This window comes from Lepisosteus platostomus, chromosome 3 (genome assembly GCF_059453375.1).
Source record: "Lepisosteus platostomus isolate fLepPlt1 chromosome 3, fLepPlt1.hap1, whole genome shotgun sequence".
In the NCBI taxonomy this organism is placed as follows: Eukaryota; Metazoa; Chordata; class Actinopteri; order Semionotiformes; family Lepisosteidae; genus Lepisosteus; species Lepisosteus platostomus.
In genome coordinates this window covers 60,300,804-60,321,142 of record NC_142613.1, presented here as the reverse complement: position 1 = coordinate 60,321,142, position 20,339 = coordinate 60,300,804, and the positions used below count along the sequence as shown (strand labels likewise).

The window sequence follows — 20,339 nt, the reverse complement described above, 5'->3', positions numbered from 1 at the left end:
CAAAAATTAAGGTCAAATCATTGTTTCCAATTTCCAGAGCAGAAATGTTCCACAGCTGGAGCTACTTGCTGCAGTTTCTGATCTTCTGGATCTGAGAATAAAAGCACACAGACAGCCTTTCTATTAAAGGCAGCCGTTTTAGTTTTGTATTATTTTTCATCTTCTTCGTATATTGGCATTTCTGACACATTAAGATCATAGTTGTACCCTTTAGTTAGTAATTTTAGTCATTTATTTTTTTCTTAATCACACATTTAATTGTCAGCACTTAACGATTCATTGTATTTTTATTCCACAACAGTCAAGGTTTCCCTTCCATTCTTATGTACAGTAATAAGTAACAAGTGGATTTCATAAGAAAAGGGAAACCTTTGTCAAAGCACGAAAAGTATTAAAATAATTTTTACAAATCACCAGATTTGTAGTAAAAAAACATGTATTTTAACTGCTCAACAAGGTTTTCACAAAACTGTGAAACAGTGGTTCCCAAACCAAACCTGGACCTAGGGAATCCTCGTGTCTCCTGGTTTATGTTTCAACCGTTCCTTAAATTTCCGGTGCTCATTGACACCTTCAATTAAATCTATTGCTCGCTGAAACATTTGTTGTACCCTTCTCCGCACTCCTTGGTTTAAAATTCTCTACTTCACAACACAGACCTATAACATGTAGATCATAAATGTATAACTCTTTCTTAGTTGTCTAAGCAGCTCCTAACAGGCTCCTAACAGTTTCTGATGATCAGACAGAGGTAGGAATGACCATGTACAGAATCAGGCAGTCCCATAGTGCTGCTCCCCTTCTTCAGTGGTCCAGGTGGTCATGTTTCATGAAGTGCTCCTGAATGAGGGCAGTTCTGAAACTCAGGAATTAGTACTGAGTTGATAGCTATTGGAAATTGCACTTACTGTAACACTGTATGACCTAAAAACAAATTTAAAAATATGTCTCAACCAGAAATGTAAAATCAATTAGCCCGTGAACCTGCCTGGAATAAAATCCAGAAGAGAGAGGATAAGGACTGAGATTTGCAATCTGTGATCAAGATTTTATTTTTGTTATAAACACAAAATTAATTTTCACATACTGTATTCACACATTTAGTTCAGGAAATCGCAGTAATGACTCTTAAAATGCAAATTACAAGTGTGCTTGCAAATCTGTCTATGAATTTTATGGACATTGGCAAATAGTGTATACTGTAGTAGTCTACTATTAAATAACTGTTCCACCAAACATTAAGAAGCAGAAAGTACTTAGTACTTAGTGTTGCCAACTACCTCCTACGAAAATTGTTTATACTTTTGTTCTCTAAAAAAATACCAGCCTGGGCAGGGTTCAAGGCAAAGCTGTAATATCTGCTCCTTGCAAGTACTCATGGGTAGGGAGGCAAGCAATACAGCAGTAGGCCTCTTCAGCCTGCCACTACAAGATAACACAGAGCTCCGCCCCAGGACTTTCCACCATGGACTTACTGGAAGTGCCCATCGTGCTGACACAGGTTGCTTCTGAGTGACACCGGCCACAGGTTGTTTTGGCACTGTTCCACACAGTACAGCTAATCCCAGTCAAGTTAATCAGCGTGACTGGCATACTCTGGTCCTGGTAGTGCATTTTGTCTTTTAGGTTCATTATACTTGGAAAAGTGGCGAGTGCTTGTCCAGTGGCCAGTGTAAGGACATCAGCATTGCAACATTATGGGAAAAGAGTATCAGGACACCAGATATTGTATCTACTGTACATGTACTCTGCCGCAGGTCATGGATAGGGTGTTTCAGGTTGAGATTGGCAACCTGCGTTTAAGAATTGCTTGTTATAAACACAAATATAAATTTCACATATTCAGACATGAAGTTTTGGAAATCATTGTGATAACTCTTAAAATGCAAATTACAAGTGTGCTTGCACAACTGTTGTGTGTATTTTGATGCGAAACTTTAAATGTTTGTGAACTTAATATACAATTGGATAATTTAAGCAGTTTTAAACACAACTTAACTTGTATGCATGTTTCTCCTGGTGTATTATTTATTCTTATAGATGACAGGACGCTATATAATTTCGTTGTGCTGTTTCATATTTTAATTGAATTACTATAAAATGTAGATCAAGTCTACATAACCAAAGTATATACAGTATACCATACAGTATGTAGGTTACACTTACTTTGATGTAATGAAGTGTGATGCCATGAAGGGATGTGTCATAGAGGGGCATGGCTGCACAGCAATTAACCAGTGAGTTTGCAAATATGTGATTTGTTAAACTGAATTTTAAAATTACAATAATAAACATCTCATTACAGTTGTGTACTGTTCTACACTTTCTGAACATTCTTTACTACTCTCCCTCTGGTGGCTAAATTACTGCATTTGCTACCTGGCAGCAGGTAACTGTTCTTAACATTTGTTACAGATTAGCAATAATTACATCTCTCAGTCATGGCTTCTCATGGCAAATCAAAGTTTATAAAAAACATAAGTTGCTCTCAGAGCGGTTTTCTCATTTCAAATATCATTTGGAGTTCGTTGACAACTTTCACTTCATCCTTTTAGGCACGTGACTTACAGCAAGTGTTTTTAAAAACACAAATCATCAAATTGACAGTGTAGTGATAGCACAGCATCTCTTACAAGACACTTCCACTGCAGTGTGAAACAAAGAGAAAATAGTTCATAACTTAGTTATGTTAGTTAGTCTTATTTCAGTTTATTTGTATTCATTCTTATACAGTATTTAACTTCAGTCATCGTTCATGATACAAAATGATATACTGTACACCTGCCCATTTGAAGCTGCTGCAGCAATTTCCTCTTCTGGCGTGCAGGTAGGGTGACTAAGACAGACCAAGCAGGATCAGCAGCTCCAGGCTCACTCCGGTTTAGTGCCTTGCAGAAGCACAGTGGGGCGAACGGATCACAGAGAGAGGTGAGGTGTTTAGAGGGAAAGAGATAGAGACACCGGCTGGAAACATGTGAGGACATGTGAGGAAGTTTCCCCTCCTTTAAATCAGGTGAGGAAGAGGATGAAGCAATCCCAACTGAGGACACAGGAGAAGGGTCAAAGGGCAGTCCACATCCCAGTGGGAAGGAATACTACTCTACATTAACAGCCCTCAACTGTTACATCATTATATCACCTGCAGTGTCATTTAAGAATATACTGTATGGGAATTTTGGTATAAAACATGTTTTTTAATCCTTATAATACAGAACGAAAAACAATGTCAAAGCCAATATATTGTATTAAAATATGACATGTTGTTGTTATCAAACATATAAAACATAATTGAAGTTGAAGGCGCTTTAGCTACGACTTTTCTAAACTGCAACAGCATGATATAATTAAAAGGGCATGCCCAAAGAGAAATAAAAAAAGAAAGGACAAAGTGAAAATGTCTTACTTCAGTGGCTTGTCACTCTTACTGTGCAAGTGCAAGTATTCTTTCACAGTTGGTCTAAAATGGCTTAGAGATGTGTATTTCAAAAAGAATGGTGCTTCTACGTGATTTAGTTTGGCCATGGTAAACCCTTCATAACCAGGAAACCGTCCACTGTGTATAGTTCCTTTGCCTTTTTGTAATTTGATGTTTCTGCCCTTCTTGTTATTTAAAAAAAAAAGAGTTTGATATTCATGGGAAAGACCAGACCGCAAAAGTACTTCAGTTGTTGTTTTACAATGTCTCTTTCAATTTAAATTGCATACCTGCGAAAGTGTAAATGGGTAAGTAATTAGGTCAACCAACATATTAAGCAGTACCCCACATTATACAATTTAAATTATTGGCATTATTTCAACCTCTATATCAGTAGATATACAAATATTGTGTGACATTCTGTTCACATTTATTCACTTTTACATCAACACAGTGCCTAAGAAGAAAAGGCAGGCTGCACATAACCATTGATTTTAAAACGTGTTGAAGAAAAGAACGAAAACAGTTTCTTTCAGGTAGTTAATTCCAGAAAACATAGGACCAGTTTAATTTCAAGGGAGATTTGTACAAGGGCATATGTATTGATGAAGGAGAGAGTGTTACAGGGATGACTATCGCAGAGATCATTTTTAAAGAGAAAGACCATTGTTTTCTTTAACAATTCCTCCTTACCTAATGCTTTTTACTACCGCATTTTTGCATACCAGATCCTCTTACTGACAACCTAAGACGTCAACAAATTCTTGATTGACCAGTCTTATTCCTGAAAGATCACAGCTCTATTTTTAGGAATTCAACTCCACTTCCTGTAAACCTGTATCTTCCTACAATGAATATGCATTTCACTTCACATAAATAGCTTCAGGGGAAGTACAGACATAGATTCAGTTCAGAGGAAACAATGACATTTATCCATTTAAAGGTACAACATTCATAAAATGGTAGGTATGGGGAGGGGAATTAAATCTGCAATGAAAAAGAAACATAAGGAATGCGTCAGGGATATCACTCAAGGTGAAAGACCAATTCATGAACATCTGCATTTACAGCACTTTACACATTTTTTCCACAATTGCAATTAAGCATTTGTTGCACTCTTAAAATATCAATTAAATAATGTGGTATCGTAAGAACATACTGCAAGACAGGTTACAGACAAGAGGCCATTCAGAACATCTGGCCCATCTGGTAGTAAGTAGTTAATTGAGCCAAGGATCTCATCCAGCTGTTTCAATATGGATCTCGGTACACGGCAGGTAGCATTTACCACCCTACCCCCTCCCTCCCCCTCAGAGCAACAGCCTCTCACTTTTACTGTGCATTTTTACTTTTGCAAGATTGTGCAAGACTTTTCAGATTTTAACTGTGAAATTATTTAACACAATAAAGCAACCAAATCACACAGGATACTAATAAAAAGGAAATGGAGTGGCACGTTTTCACTTTCAAAGTTTTAGAATACAGCACCCAGTAACCCTTTCAGCAGGCGATATTAAAAACCATGAAACAGTATATCAGAATATTTATCAGAAGATATTTATCAGTATATTTATCAGAAGAACAATTTGTGTGCTCCCGAGTGGCCCACTTTTGAGTGCGCTTGCAGCTCTGTGATCCAAATGGAGCAAGTCTGGACATGGGTCATGTCATTGGCCGACTGTCACTGGGATTCCCACAGTGGCCCGAGTGTGGCTGGGAGTTACTGCTGGGTTCCCGAAGAAACAGATGCTGAGCTCGTAGCGTGTGGAATCACATACAGGTCTGTAGGGGGGGACGGGGGGGAAGCCTGTCTGCACTCACTCGTTCTCCATGCATTGGCACAGGATCGTCGCACTGGGCTGGTACAAGGTAAAAGAAATAGTAGAATTTCCATTTATTACACAGGCAATTTAGAAAACTTTATCAGAATATCAACAGCCTGTGAATATATATTTGGAAGAAAAAAAAGCCAATGTCTTTTGTGCAAATGCTACTGTAGGTGAAATGACTCTGGTGTTGGGCTCAGCTTTTCTTCACAGAGCTACAGTACACATTGGTTTTTTATTTGTCTATTCATGTTACACAGGAGAGTAAACTGCTCCTAAAGCTCAGTATTAAGTTCTAGGAGCTCCACAGGCAAATGTTCTCACATGAGATCCCTCCAGAATTAAAATATCAAGACTGACTGTCTTTTAGGCTTAGACTGTTTACTGGACTCATGACACATCTAAATCTAAAAGCTGATGATGTTTTTATCCCATTTATTTCTAACAATGCCTCTCTGGTAAGGGTTCCCCTTTTCAAAAACACCACTCTCTAAGTTAACATCAAAGCTGACCTGAAATTGACTCATTACAAATTATGCTACTAACTACACTTGATGAAAAATGGAAGAGAAAATCCAACATTTATTACATATGATTTTATTTTAAATCTTTTATTTTTTTAATTATGGAAAACTACTAATGGCATTGAAGGTGTATCTCTCTATAAAGAGCATCTAAAAATCTAAAATACATAAATGAAGCAGCTGAATGATTGGCTCATATACAGTATGAAACAAACTGTAATTAAATTAGTCTTATTATACAATGCATTATATAAGTTCATAAGAAAAACCTTTAGAAAGCATAGTAATAAACTCTGAGGTAAACAACATTTAATAAGGTCATAAGTTATTTGCCACTTTTCATACACAAAAAATAATCTGAAGATACAGAATAAAATATAACTATGGTACTTAATCAGAAAGGAACTCTCAATTCTGAAGAAAATGAAATAACATTGTATTTATAAGCTTTTACAAACATTTTTCAGACAGGAAGGACCAACTACAGTTAAAAGTACAGTAATATAGTATAAACCACTGAAAGCATTGTCTTTCTGTATACTGTTACATTAAACATCTCCACTCCTATTTCCCTAGCGCATTGTCCACTTACAAAATAATTTCTAAAACACTACAGGTATAATATTACAGAAGTGTTACCCCTTTGTTTCAGTCTGATATTTCAGTGGCTTGGCAAACATAAGGTATTGAGTTGTCATTAAGTATGGAACTGGAACATCATACTGTATAAAACAAGTTCACATGTGGCCTACCTTCGTCCTTTCAACACTTTAAATCCAATGTAAGGCCAAGAGTAAATGTCTTCATAATAAGAGTTCAAGATGATTGTAAAAAGTTTTAAACACTTTTCATCCAGTTTCCTTGGGAAACCATAAAACCAGCTATTGTAAAATATGTAATAATAAAATTGTCGAATTCCTTTACAGAACCAAAGTGTTGTGAAAGTGCACACACTATAGTATACAACAGAAGCAAAATGAAAGTGAAATAAAAAGTGTAGAGCAAAAGCATTGAAGGTCTTCAAATTAATATTGAAAAACTGAATAACATGAACTGTTGCAGAGTTTCTAATGGATTTGGCAGCGAGTTCCACAGATGTGGTACTGCAAATGAGAAGGCCGTGTCACCCAGCCCCCGGCACAGAAAGACATGGACTGTAATCATGCAACACATCCTTGACATAATTGAGAGATAGACAATGTAGTGTCTTAAATGTGAACAGGGGTCTGAGGGGGCAGCTGCGTCTGCATGCGCAGGCTGCATAGGAACACGTAAACTCGTACTGTAAAGGTTTATTCCATGCTGAGAGCAAATGAAAAGAGACAACGTTTCCATGTTTTTAATATGCAGGGCATAGTATGCAAAGTACACTTTGAAACTGTATGGATCGCGTCCAAATTAAAAGTTGACAAGTTCAGAAAGACTGACCAAGAAGGAATGAGATGGAACTGAAAAGAAAATAAATGGGACAGGAGAAAATTGGAGCTGGTAGAAAATGAATGACAACAGCTTTATCCCATGAGTACTCAAATCAAAGTCGGGAAAGTAGTGGCCATGTAGTTAAATAAATGTAAGGAGGAAAAAAAAAGCACTTTATAAAGCAATAAAAAATAAGGACCCAGTTAAAGAACACAGAATATAGTGAACTTCAATAATGGGTTACAAAGAATTCTAGAAAGGTCCTAGAGAAAGAAATATTGAAATGGCCCCTAAAATACTTTTTCCAGTATTATAGCAGTAAAAAAAAATGGCACAGGATGAAATGTCTCAGAAATAAAACATTTAAATGTAGAAAGGGAAATGATTGATTAAATTATTTCAGAGCTTTTTCTTAAAGGTAAAATCTCTTCAGGCCAACTCAATGTAAACATACACAAGCAAATCTCCAGGGCCAGATGGTATTCTGAAAACGTACATGTTTCACGTACAGTACACATAATGGACTTGTATAACAGTTAAGAGTACAGAAAATATAAAACTAAACCATGCTGCAAAATCAAACTATAAAACTTTAAATGGGAAACAACAAGCTTGAAGAGGCTACTTATGGATATAACTTAGATTTATACACATCACAATAGGAAAATTCACTGGAACGGTGTGATATATTTTTAAAAGCATACAATTTAATGATGTTAAAATTGAACAATGCATTAGTAAGACCTCATTCAGTATATTCAGTATATTTTGTACAGCTGGTTATCATGATACAAAAAAAGATACTGCTGCTCTGTTCTCAGTCCAGACAAAAGCAACATAATAATTGTTTAGGCTCAAAGGAATGTTCTACACAGGCTTAAAAAACTGAACATTTTGAATCGTAAACAGATTAGACTGCGAGCAGTTGAGACTTATGTATTCAGAACCGTCAAAGGCACTGACAAAGAAAACCTAATGGACCCCTTCTGATTCAACACTTTTGTTGATTCACAGAGTGAAAACTACAGGGAGATTTAGAACTTTTTTTAGATTTAAAACTAACAGTTTTTATTCACACTGGAAGTCAGTAACAAGTTGTTAAAGCTGCCCAGCTGTTTTTGAAAGGGTAGGCTTATTAGATCAATTAGCTACTACAATATATGCAAGATGGCTTGGATGGCCTCCTCTTTTTGTAACTATTCTAAAGTTGACAAGAAGGTAATTGAAACTGATCATGCTTGATCAGAGATTAAACTCTGGTGCCAATTCGTACATCGTACATATCCCGGTAGGAGGTTTTAAGAAATCTGTACGTGCAGTATTGTTCCCGGAGCAATTATCAGGCCAAACCACGTGCCCACTAAATTGTCATTAAAATGTTAAAATACTAGGAAAATCACAGAGGCGTAATATGCACTTAGTAATATGTACAATCACTTGGTATAAAAAATTAGAGTAGCAGAGGTAAATTCATCAGATAAGTACCTAATGTCAGTGCAACATATTTTTTCCTCCCTGGAGTGTCAATGAAAGAGTAAGTAAAATCTATCAATCAACACTGCTGACTGTTAACTAACACAGACAAAATTGCCTGTTGCAGCTTTTTATACAACACAGAAAATTAATCACAAATACTAATTAATGGACACCAGTTACAGTACCTTATGTGATATCCTGGTAATGGGACATCTACCAGCAGACCGGTGAATAGGGTTAAAAGGGTCTAGGTACCAATTCATTTATCGAATAATGAGGTATTACTGTACCATAAAGATCCATCAATTTGAAACATTCGGAATTAACACATCTGCAGGGATCATCGCAGGAGTTTCAGAAAAATACATGCCCTCCGAACCTGCAGAGCATTAGCCACTCTTATATTATGTAAAGGAATTTCAATCACAGAATTGTCATCTCAGGTTTTTCACATGACTGCATGCATAGTTTTTTCTTCTTTTCAGGTCTCGCTATCAACGTAGGCATTACTATACATAATGATGACGATTTAAAAACATTTTAAAATCTTTTTTTTAAAAAAAAGGTTTGAAAAGCACATAAGAAAAGTAAATTGTTTATAAATATTTTTTAAAAAGAACATTAGGCATTTTGGATAATATCTAGCAAGGCAGAATATTTTTATCATAATATTAGCACTCAGGTACTGTACCTTATGGATGTAAAATCATAAATAAAACAACATTACTGTAGTTAGTACTAGCAGCCGTAATATTTTTTACAGATATACGTACCTCCTGAAAGGCAGTCAAATAAAAATGAAACATGTAGAGAGTTTCTGCAAAAAGGGAGCTTCATCACTACCTTGTTGGTTTATACTTTATCAGCAGTGTTCAGTAAAATTCCATGTGCAACAGGAAAAAAAGATCTTTGTTCTCTTTCAACAGAGAAAACATTGTCTTCTCCTGGACTTTTGGGACTATTGGACAGCTGTGCTCTTGTGCCTGATGCAACTCATCAGGTTCCGAGCTCTGATCCTTATAAATGCCCAGCCTCGTCCTTTCTGGACGGTACCAGCTGCCTCCTGGCCACTCCAGCACGGGCACCCGTGAATTCCTGAGCTCCTGACTCCAGTTTTGGAGTTGAAGTGAACCGTGGCTCGACCCTGCCTAGCATTCCCTTCGGCTCCTGATGTGGCCCCGTGTCGCTGGATATGGGACTAAGTTCTCCCAGGTTGTCCACACCAAGTCCAGGAACCTCCTTCTCCAGGCCTGGGTTGCTCGCACTGCTTGGAGACTGGGGGTCTGCGCTGAAATACAGAGTTGAGCTGGACTCCGTGGGACAGACGTTTGGTTCTGGGCTATCATCCAGCACGGATTTCCCTTCTGGGGACCCCCTCCTGAATTCAGATTCCTGAGACCCCAGAGGAGTCCCCATCTCCATCTTACCACCTTCTTCATGGTCTTTGGGGAAGGCCGGATAAGCGGCACTCTGACTCTCCTCCCTTGGGAATTCCGAAAAGGGAATAACAGCATGCTCCCAGTCGGAAACCGGGGAAGAAGGCCCGTCCTTCGTCTCTGGAATGAACTCCTCCGCATCCAGGATGGCTGCGGTACCCCCAGCACCGTAGCTGTGGTTGATTTTAGCCAAGTCTCCCGTCTTCAGGGCCAGGCGCACAAGCAGCCAGTGGTGGTGTCTACACTGCCCGCCAGGCTCAGCCCCACACGTCCCGGCGTGTCCCACTAGTGATCCTGCTGCTCCTGTTCTGCAGCAGCTTCCAGGAGCATGGACAGAGGAGGCAGCCACGGTCTTGTCCCCTAACGAGAAGGAAGATTCGCCTTTCTCCCAGCATGCACTTCCCATCTGGCCATGGCGGAGGCTCTGGGAGATTTCCGTGGACTTAGGGTGCAGGAAGCGGTAATACAAGACCAACGAGGTGAGACCTGGAATATTCGGGCGAAACATGTCAGTCTCCAGAGCTTTTCTGCCGAAGGTTGGTATTAACAAATTGGACCAAAAGCAACAATGAACAATACATTATTTAAAAATAAACTTGCCTAAATATATACAAATGATATATTGATAAACTGTCCTTATTTTGTATTTAGAAAATACTGTTTTTTATAGTATCTGGACATAAAAACAATAAGTGCTCTGACACTGTTTTTCCAAATGATGGCATAACTGTAGTATATACCATTGACATAAACAGCTTTGTTAATGTCTTACTATAATCAGAAGTACATGCTATAAATGTAACTCACTGTATATTCTATTCTCATACAGTATTTCACCTGGTCATTTTTTTAATCTCCATGTCCATTAAAACACTGACTAAAAACCAAGCATAATTTTTCTATCTTTGCATTGTTATAGAAAGTGCTCAGAAACTGAAAAATGTAGTTATACAAAATAATATAAAGTATTATAAATTGAGAGAAGTGGCACTGTTGTGTCGAAAAGTAACTTCAGCAACTATGAAGCAACTATGTACAGTATTTTGAAGAAAAAGGCTGTTCAACATGGGAACACACAGATTACATTTACCTTGGAAACCTTCAAATCTCAACAAACAAAAATAGGTTATACATATATCCTAAATAGTTTAATAATTTAACAAATAAAATTAGTTAACGAATTGGCCGGTTGTAGCCAATTTTAAAAAATCCCATTCTTTGTGAGAGAATCTGCTGGTTCTCTGTTGTTGCATTTTCTGCTGACCACTTCAGTCACTTGCATGGCCTCACGTCAGAAGCTCTGTACTCCTTTTAAAAGCCCACCTACATTAAGTAGTAAGTGCTGTTATCCAAGGTACCCACGATGAGGTAGTGCTTAAAATACAGTCTGCACAGCTTAACTCGCCCATCACATACAGATCTGTTTCTCACCCATGAGAAAACTGCACAGCACTGCAGTGGAGACCCCTGTGTTATCCCAGGATGCAGCGCTGAGAAAGTCAGAGGCAGATAGCAGGAGTGTGGCGTTCTCCAGCAGCATGACCTGGAAGAGGAGGAGGTCCTTTCAGAAATAAGACACAGGATCCTCTGGGATTTGCTTTGATTTCTAACAGCAGATTAGACAGTCTTTTTCTGGACAGTCCATGTGACGTACTTTGGAAGACTGAATGAAGCATCTGCTGGTTATTACAGTACTAAGAACGAGTGGAATTTACCACTTCATAAGAGTACCTTCAGTTGCAGAAAGGTGTGGAACTACCAAGCTAAGGATAAAGATAATTTTTTTTCTTTCATTGAGCAAGTTCTTGAATTTTGTAGTTTATTTATTGCATATAGTTTAAATTTTGTTCAAGTGATGCAAAGTTTGGTCTAATGAAGAAGCTTTGAGAGCTGTCCATTAAACTGTAACAATATAATCGCGGTCACAATTCAACGACAATTGCTGTCTGCTGATTTTTCTAGACTTTTCTGTGATGGGTTTTAAAGTCTGAGCAAGCAAAGTTGCCACACTTTTGCAATGATTTCATTATATTTTTATTTAGCAGTATTCAAGTGATTCAACGTGCTTCGAGTAATTTCTTCTGCAAACCCATTTCACCATATGTGAATTTAAGCCTAGTAAAAGGCATCAGAAATTGATCATTTCTGCAATAAGAAACAAGATTATTGCAAACGCTCTGGCACGTAATTGCAGGTTGCTGACATTTAACTTCTTTCAGCCGTAAAAGTGTTCAGTTTGTGTATTCAAGCCTGGATTGAAAACATTCACTTTAAAATAAAGTGTACAGCTTTGGTAATTCAATTCAAAATGGGATATCCCTGGAAGAGGGTGAATAGTTTTGGAAGGTACTGCATACAGAAACACGAAAGGAATGGTCTTTTCAGAGAATTGTGTTTTATAGTTTATGTTTCCCCAGTGCTGTCAAGTGGGCTTACCACATAGAATCCAGCCACTCGAAACCGGGAGGGACCGTCCTTCACGTTGAGAAAAAAGAAAACGTGTACAGCACCCAGAATGCAATTGAAGAGGCGCCAGTGCCACGTACTGCTGCAGATATCTGTCTGCTGAGAGACGAGCCAAAATGATGCAACCAGCCAGTGGAAACCTGCGGTCAGAGAACAAACAGCTGTCATCCACACCACTCTGAGCCTCCTGAAACCTGAGCTAAAAACAGACGCTCAGATGTCTGTAGTTGTCCTCCTGGGAGAGACACCTTGAACAGACATTCTCCTGGAGGCTTGGAGTGTGTATCTTGGGAACACAGCTTAAAGAAAACTATGTTCTACCACCACACTCCTTACACTCCCCTCACAGTTTAGCTAAGCAGATGAGATCGCCTACTGATTTGGACTTCATTGAAATCACAAGACTGCGAGCACCCAATAGGAAATCATTGATTATAAAATGTCTTCATCAACCTGAGCAGCAATCCTCCTGACATTAGCATTTCTGATCTAAAAGTGTTCGACCTTTTTTACATACTGTGATTCAAATGAGACTGACCGCACAACAAGCACTTTTTTAATCTAAAACTATTGAAGATTTATCAAATAAAATGCAAATAAGTATAATCACTTAAGTGTCACTTTCCTTATTTACATATCCTACAAGATTAATAGATTATTACATGAGGTAAAAATACAGAATTTTACCCTTTGTTTCTGAGTAACATTTTGCCATGTTAGAACAATGTAATTTAGTACATTCAACCCCCCACATTTCAACTGAGCATAAGTATTGGGACAAATGGCTGACATAAAAGAGCCATGAATGTATGGCCATGGTTCCAGCCTTTGGATACTTTTTGGGTCTGCCTCTTGAGTTACAAGGCATAGACCAAGATGAAACTAGAGAATTGTCTATGGCGGAAAAGCAAGCAATTGTGAAGACAAGATCGCAGAAAATTACAACTAGAACTACAACTCTCTTACAACACCTCTAACAACTACAGGCATCTCAAAATCAACACGATGGAATGTCTTGAAAAAGAAAGAAGCTACTAGAGGAGTAAGATATTGGCAAAGAGCAGATCATCCAAGTAAGAAGACAGCCGATTGTGACAGAAAAATCATCAGGGCTATGAAGAAAACCCCAAAATAACAGCCAAAGACATTCTAGACAGTTTAACTTCACTGCACACTGAAAACCTTAACAGGAGCATCACAATGGCTACTAGTGACCCGCGGGTCAGCTGTTTTTTTACCTGCACCCGCCCGTGGTTGTGAGAAACGAACCCGCACCCGCCCGACCCGATCTAAAATATATTTTTTTTAACCCGGACCCGCCCACAGGTGTGAGTCAACCCACGCATCACTAATGGCTACACTGCAAGTTGCAAACCTCTCTTCAGCACAACAAGCAGGTTTGAATTTACAAAAACAGACAAAGATGAGTCTCAACTGTTTGGGAACAAAGTTTTATGGACAGATAAGATGATGCTAAACCTTTCAAACTGACAGAAAGGCAAGTCTGAAAAAGAGCCGCAAGTGACTACAAGTGAAGCATCATATACAGTAGTTAGTGTCATGGCTTTGGGCTTCCTCTTGAACTCACTCACTGGTCATTAACTGACGATGTAACTGATAATGGCAGCATCAAAGAATTCTGAGGTGTACAGAAACATCCTGTCTGCCCAGGTCCAAAAAAAAAATACCAGCAAACCCATTCAGAGGCACCTCACCCTGCAGAAAGTTAAGGACCCAAAACATACTGCACAACAGATACAGTAGGTGTAGTGGATATGTTTGAACTGGCCAAGCTGGCCTCCTGACTTGAATCGTGTTGAGCACGCATTTCACTTGCTGAAGAGGAAACTAAAGTCTGAAAACCCTTCAGCTAAAAGTAGCTGCAGCTAAGGCTTGGCAAAGCATCTCAAAGGAACATATCAAGAGTCTGTTGATGTCAATGAGTCACAGACATTAAGCAATTAATGCATGTAAGGGGTATGCTAACAAATACTAACCTTACAGAAGTTAAAGTTCATTTGTTCCAAAATGTATGTGGACCTGGGGGAATGAACACTAAAATACTTTTGTTTTAACATGGCTTAGCAAGTATTCACATAAATATCCAAAAACAAAAAGGTGACATTCTGTACTTTTCCCTTTTTATCTTTTCATATGACATAGATCTCACTTCACTCTCCCTGAGCCTCTATAAGTGTTTATGTAAGGTGAAAAACATAAGAAATACAGGACAGAGAAGTATTTGCAAAACAAGATTCAATTTCTAATATGGTCTTTAAATCATCCATTTTGTAATATACAACATGAGTAAGGCACACCATGCTGTGCTTATGAGGTGCTAAACGTGTTGCAGCCCCATCCGTTCCTTACCTGCAACTCCATAGACCCACCAGTGGAAGACCCTTGCAAAGAACATGAGACTGGAGATCCTGGCACCCAGCATGCCCACCCTCCAGAGAAGCTGGCATAGCAGAGCAGCTGGTGGCATGGTCAGGTGCCCAGGTCGAATAAGGCAGCATGCCCTGCTGTACAGGACCAGCGCCCAGGACAAGGACAGCAGGCAGAGAGCACAACACAGAGCCACTAGAGGAAAACAGAGGAGAGATCCTATAAAGCAACCGATCACTCAGTGATCTTTGTGTCTAACAAGCTGTATTCGTCCACAGGTTTCCCCCAGGGATGAGTTTTGTCTCCCTTTCTCAAGACACATAATTAAATGTACAGACGACTCTGTTATTGTTGATGAACCGAGTTGTAGATGTGCCCGTTGTAGATGCCTTGGCGTGAACAGAACTATTTGAAGTTAAATGTTTCTAAGACCAAAGACATGGCAATCGATTTGAGGAATAATCCTCAGTTCCCTACTCAAACCCGCATCAGGGGCATACCAGTGGAAGTGGTAGATGAATATAAGTAGTTACAGACGGCTCTAGACTGCAAGTTCATTTTGAGGAAAACGTCTATTCAAAAAAGGGCAATAGCATCTATTTTTCTTGAGGAAACTCAAATATTTTAAGGCTGATAATTCTTGTTGATAATTTTTTATCAGTCTTTTACTGCACCTGCTTTAACTTTTGCCCTGATCTGCTGGTCTGGGAATCTGAATCTGAGAGGTAAGAACAAATTGGGGAGTACTGTCAAACTACAGTTTGTAAGACAGTCTTTGGTGCTGATCTTTCATTCCTACCCCATGTCTAATTGTTACGAGTCTTGTGTAAAAATTATTCCACATATTCTGGAGAACGCTTCGTACCCTTTGTGTAATGCATAATAATGCTTATAAATCTAACACTTTTAACACAAATACTACTGCTGCTACCACTCATAATACTGCAATGTGAAAGTCTAATTTGCCTTTGCAGCTGCAGAATATACCCAACATACCAACAGAAATGTGTTCTTCAACTGCAGTACAGAAAAAACCCTCTTCAGAATACTTGCCTGGGGACAACAAGCCCACATCGGTGGTCATCAGCAGGTAGGTCTGCAGCAGAGCTTGTGGAAGAGAGAGCAACAGTGCCTCCAGCAGGCGCAATGCAGAAACATCAGCTTGTTGCATCACCACAGCCCCAAGCTCGCCTACTGTGCCTTGCGCCCGGCAGAGACACAAAATACAGTCCCAGTACCTGTCGACAGAAAGCAGTTATGAAAAAAACCTTGAGGTTCAGGGGCACAGAAGCAAAACATTCTCTAAACCACATGGTTCTCATCCCTGGTACTAAAGGACTTCTACATCTGCTGGTTTAGACACACAAAGCAAGTGCTTTTCCTGCTAAACTCCTGGTCACACTCCAATTGGCGCACCCACATAAAGGCAACCATGAAACTCAATAATTAGTACAGGCCTGATATCAATGGGGAATTCCATTTAACTTTTTAAAAGCTGAAAGGAAATTTAACGGTAAACCTCAAACAGAAATTGGAAAACAACCTGTGATTCCGCCATAGCTGGAAATAAGAACCAGAGAGACAAAGGAGACTGAGAACCACAATTCCAATATAGAATCATTTTTAATATCTTATTTTTCCTATAGTTATTCTTCTCCTGTGTTTTGACAGTATAATTTTTTCTTTGCCATACTGCTGAAAATAGAGGGGGGGACAAACTGCCTTTACATAGTGGTTTGACCTGTTTCGGGTTTAAGGTGACATAAGCTGTGTAAGTTAAACCATGACAAGTTATTATACACATCCTTTATACTACTTTATCTTCAGTCAATCTGTACAGGCAGAAGCGTTATTAACACATTGAAAGTATCTATCTAGTAAGTATCTATCTGCAGCTTGTAAAAATGAGTCTCATTCTTGTCTCTGGTAAGATATTGCCATCTTGGAGAAAAGAGTGGGGAAAAATCAAGGATGTCTCTGGAGATCTTGTGGTCTGCCCACACCTTCCTGTGCAGGCAGAGCTGAGGGCTCTGGCTGAACTCAGTCAATCTATCATACCTGGACCTTATGGGAGATCTGGACTGCATGGCATAGCTCCCTGAACAAGGCTTCTCCTCATCCTTCTGTTTTCTAACAGCTTTATCCTATTCGGAGTCGCAGGGGAGCCAGAGCCTATCCTGGCAAGCAACGGACACAAAGCAGGATCCACCCTGGATGAGACACCAGTCTGCTACAGGGCCCAACACAAACACTCACACACACACTTGCACCAGGTCCAATCCTCCCAGAAGCCAATTAACCCACCCGTATGTCTTTGGACTGTGGGAGGAAACCTAAGCACCTGGAGGAAAGCCCCACAAACACAAGGAGAACATACAAACTCCACACAGACAGCACCCCAGGAATTGAAATCAGGGCCCCAGTGGTGTTCAATGCACCTCACAGCACTGCGCCACCATGCCACCCCCATTTCTCTTCACTGCCAACCAATAAAACTGCCCTCACCTACTCATTCCCAAACAAAAGCTGCTTCCCTAGAAGGAAAGAACATCTGAAGGCAACAACCAGGTCCTGTAGTGCAGGTGGCAAAACCCCACAATGATTCTACTCTCCAGCTTCTGGCAGATAAAATAATCATACAACCCTGCAGCGAATTCTGCACAATTATTAAACCAACAATACTATTTACTTTCATTTAAATATACCACCATTGATAACCTCACAATATTAGCAATAGGGTAATTAAGAGAAAATGCTTATTTTTTCTTTCCATTTGATCATTAAGCCAGCAGCAATATCACTCTGCAACTCACAACTGGCAACCCACTGAAGCTCAGCAGGTGTGAGCCTGGTCAATACCTGGATGGGAGACCTCCTGGGGAAAAACTAAGGTTGCTGCTGGAAGAGGTGTTAGTGGAGCCAGCAGGGGGTGCACACCCTGCGGTCGATTTGGGTCCTATGACGGGGACACTATACTGTAAACAGGCGCCGTCCTTCGGATGAGATGTAAAACCGAAATCCTGACTCTCTGTTTCTCGAAAAGAGTAGGGGTGTAACCCCGGCGTCCTGGCCAAATTTCCCATTGGCCCCTACCAGTCATGGCCTCCTAATCATCCCCCTCTATGAATTGGCTTCATTACACTGTTCTTGTCCCCAGTGATAGCTGGTGTGTGGTGAGCGTTCTGGCGCACTATGGCTGCCGTCACATTATCCAGGTGGTGCTGCACATTGCTGGTGGGGGAGGGGAGTCCCCATTACCTTGAGTGGAGTGTCCAGAAAAGCGCAATGTAAGGTAAGCAATTTTTAGTATTATTATTATTATCCCATGTTGCCCAGCTGCTTGGCAAAGGACAAGATGCGTTCCCACACACAAGTATGGAGGGTCTGCTCACCTTCTGTAGAGCCCCAGCTGCAGAAAGTGCACCAAGAGGAGAGGCCAGCCCCTGGCCCCATCAGCCCGGTACCACAGGAAGCTCAGCACCTGAACACCAGCACCCGGCAAGGTGAGGCCCAGGGTCAGCCCCGCCCACCACATCTGGCCCATCAGGAGGTAGTGCACGAGGCTGAAGATCACTGTTCAAACAAGCACAACAAAGCATGATACAGCGGGGCTGGGGTAGAAGACTATCAGAAGTTATTTTTACTGCACGTCTTAAGGCAGCGAAAGCTGTTAACATTAGACCTCCTCTGTCATTGTTGTTTTATAATTAAATATGTCAAATACATCGTTTTTTTTCATACCTTATACATTTTGGAAAGTAAGCCCAGCTAAAGATTACCAAAACCAAACAACTGACTAGCTTGGATCAACAGCTGCTGAAAATATGACTTTCCCCTAAAATACATTATTTCACAGCTCTGCTTCCCTTCAAAAGCACACCCACATAGCACTCTTAAAAATAGAACTGTTGTTCTTTTTGACCAATTCAAACAAATTTTATCTAATGTGTTATTGTATACTGTATATTTTTATTATAACTTGGCTGTTCTGACTGTAGATACCATCTCGCAGTCAATAAGACATTTTTACACGCGATCCATAACTTGTCATCGTTCAAGCTTCAAAAGACAGTCTTTCAATTCTTTACAAGTTCCCGTACTGTTATTTTATTATAACTGATGCCACATTAATGTAATGCAGCGTTGCACTGTCACAAGCGTGTACACATATTAGAAACTATCTGACAGAAAATGACAGAAACAAATAAGGCGAGCATTGCTGTACATTAAGCACGTTATGTGTACGACGGTCAGAACAGCCTAATGAAGCTCGTCTCATAACAGAGAAGGGTAACTGTTCAACCGTCTGTTCTCCGGAAAGCCCCGTTTGCAAGGAGGAACTTGGCAATCCTTCATTCATTCCTGAATATTATTTTGAAAAGGCGCGCAATCTAAGCACTAATTATAGAGAAGGAAATTAAACGGATCAGAATAGTTATGGCTTTTGCTCTATTTCTGGGGGGGGTGCACAAACACACTACACGCCCCTTCCCCCTCTTCCTCTCCCTCCCCCGGAAAAAAATAAAAATAAAGGGGCTACTTTTTATTCTATTAGAAGAATGGCCGCTAATTTCATTGCATCAATCCCGGAAAGTCTGCAGTTCTCTTGCTGCGTGTCCCCGGAAAGCTCTACCGCAAGTCACACCGAAGTCAGCGAGTTATTCCTCTGTCTCTGCATTCATTTTTACTGCAAGGAGAATGAGACTTACGCGCGGTTCGCTCCGCAAGGATAACGACTGCCGACACGCTGAAAAGGATCACCTGGGACCATGCGGCTACACAACCTGTCCGCTCTGTCGGCGCCATCATTCGAACTAAAGTCTCGTCTTTGATTTACTGCACTACAAACGCAAAGCCTTTACAATAATTGTTTGGGGGGGATGCCCATTCTCGGCAGTACAGTGCCTCCGCGGTCTTCTCCCTCCAAGTCAACCGGGAATGTGACGTCACATATCTGGACTTAAAGCGATAGATTATCTTTTCCTTTATTTGCCTATAAACAAAGATTTGCTTTCTTTTATCCGATGTCTAGTTTAGATGTATTCATTCTGCAATGATTTGTTTGTTTTATCGTCCCACGTAATATCCACAGAAAGCAGAATCGTTTTTAATGCAAATGCCAGTGAGCACCATTAACCTAGCTATAGCTCTTTATAAAAGTCGCACATTTATGCGGTTGGTACTTCTGAAAACAGGGGCATCTGTCTTGGGAGTTTTTCCTAATTTATTTAGGAAAACAAGGTTTTCCACAACCCTTCGACACTGGACAGCTGTGCGTAAGTGCGTTTCATGTAGTCAAAAGCTAAATGTTTAGCATGTGGAATTTCTTTCACTTCAAGGTAAACTGCAAGAGCATGCCCTCAAAGTATTGTGCCATTAATAATAGGTC

The 20,339-nt window shown here is 39.9% G+C and overlaps 1 protein-coding gene across 1 annotated transcript; it reads right to left on the bottom strand.

Annotated features, from left to right (window-relative positions):
• Nucleotides 1-2,684: 2,684 nt before the first annotated feature.
• LOC148675180 (XK-related protein 5-like) lies at nt 2,685-19,965 on the bottom strand. The gene is made up of 7 exons (XM_088626251.1): nt 19,660-19,965; nt 18,343-18,523; nt 16,004-16,188; nt 14,933-15,145; nt 12,533-12,702; nt 11,528-11,639; nt 2,685-10,582 (listed from the first exon to the last, which is right to left on the bottom strand). The coding sequence occupies exons 1-7, from the start codon at nt 19,757-19,759 to the stop codon at nt 9,678-9,680; spliced, it is 1,866 nt and encodes a 621-aa protein (XP_088482377.1). The 5' UTR covers nt 19,760-19,965; the 3' UTR covers nt 2,685-9,677.
• Nucleotides 19,966-20,339: the final 374 nt, after the last annotated feature.

Bases quoted from the DNA above. Each gene is read 5' to 3' on its own strand.
- LOC148675180 (XM_088626251.1), bottom strand. From the start codon at position 19,759: ATGATGGCGCCGACAGAGCGGACAGGTTGTGTAGCCGCATGGTCCCAG. The intron at 11,640-12,532 runs GTAAGCCCACTT...CTCCTCTTCCAG, and splicing joins GAGTGGCTGGATTCTATGTG to GTCATGCTGCTGGAGAACGC. The intron at 10,583-11,527 runs GTGAGAAACAGA...CGAATATTCCAG, and splicing joins GCTGTGCAGTTTTCTCATGG to GTCTCACCTCGTTGGTCTTG.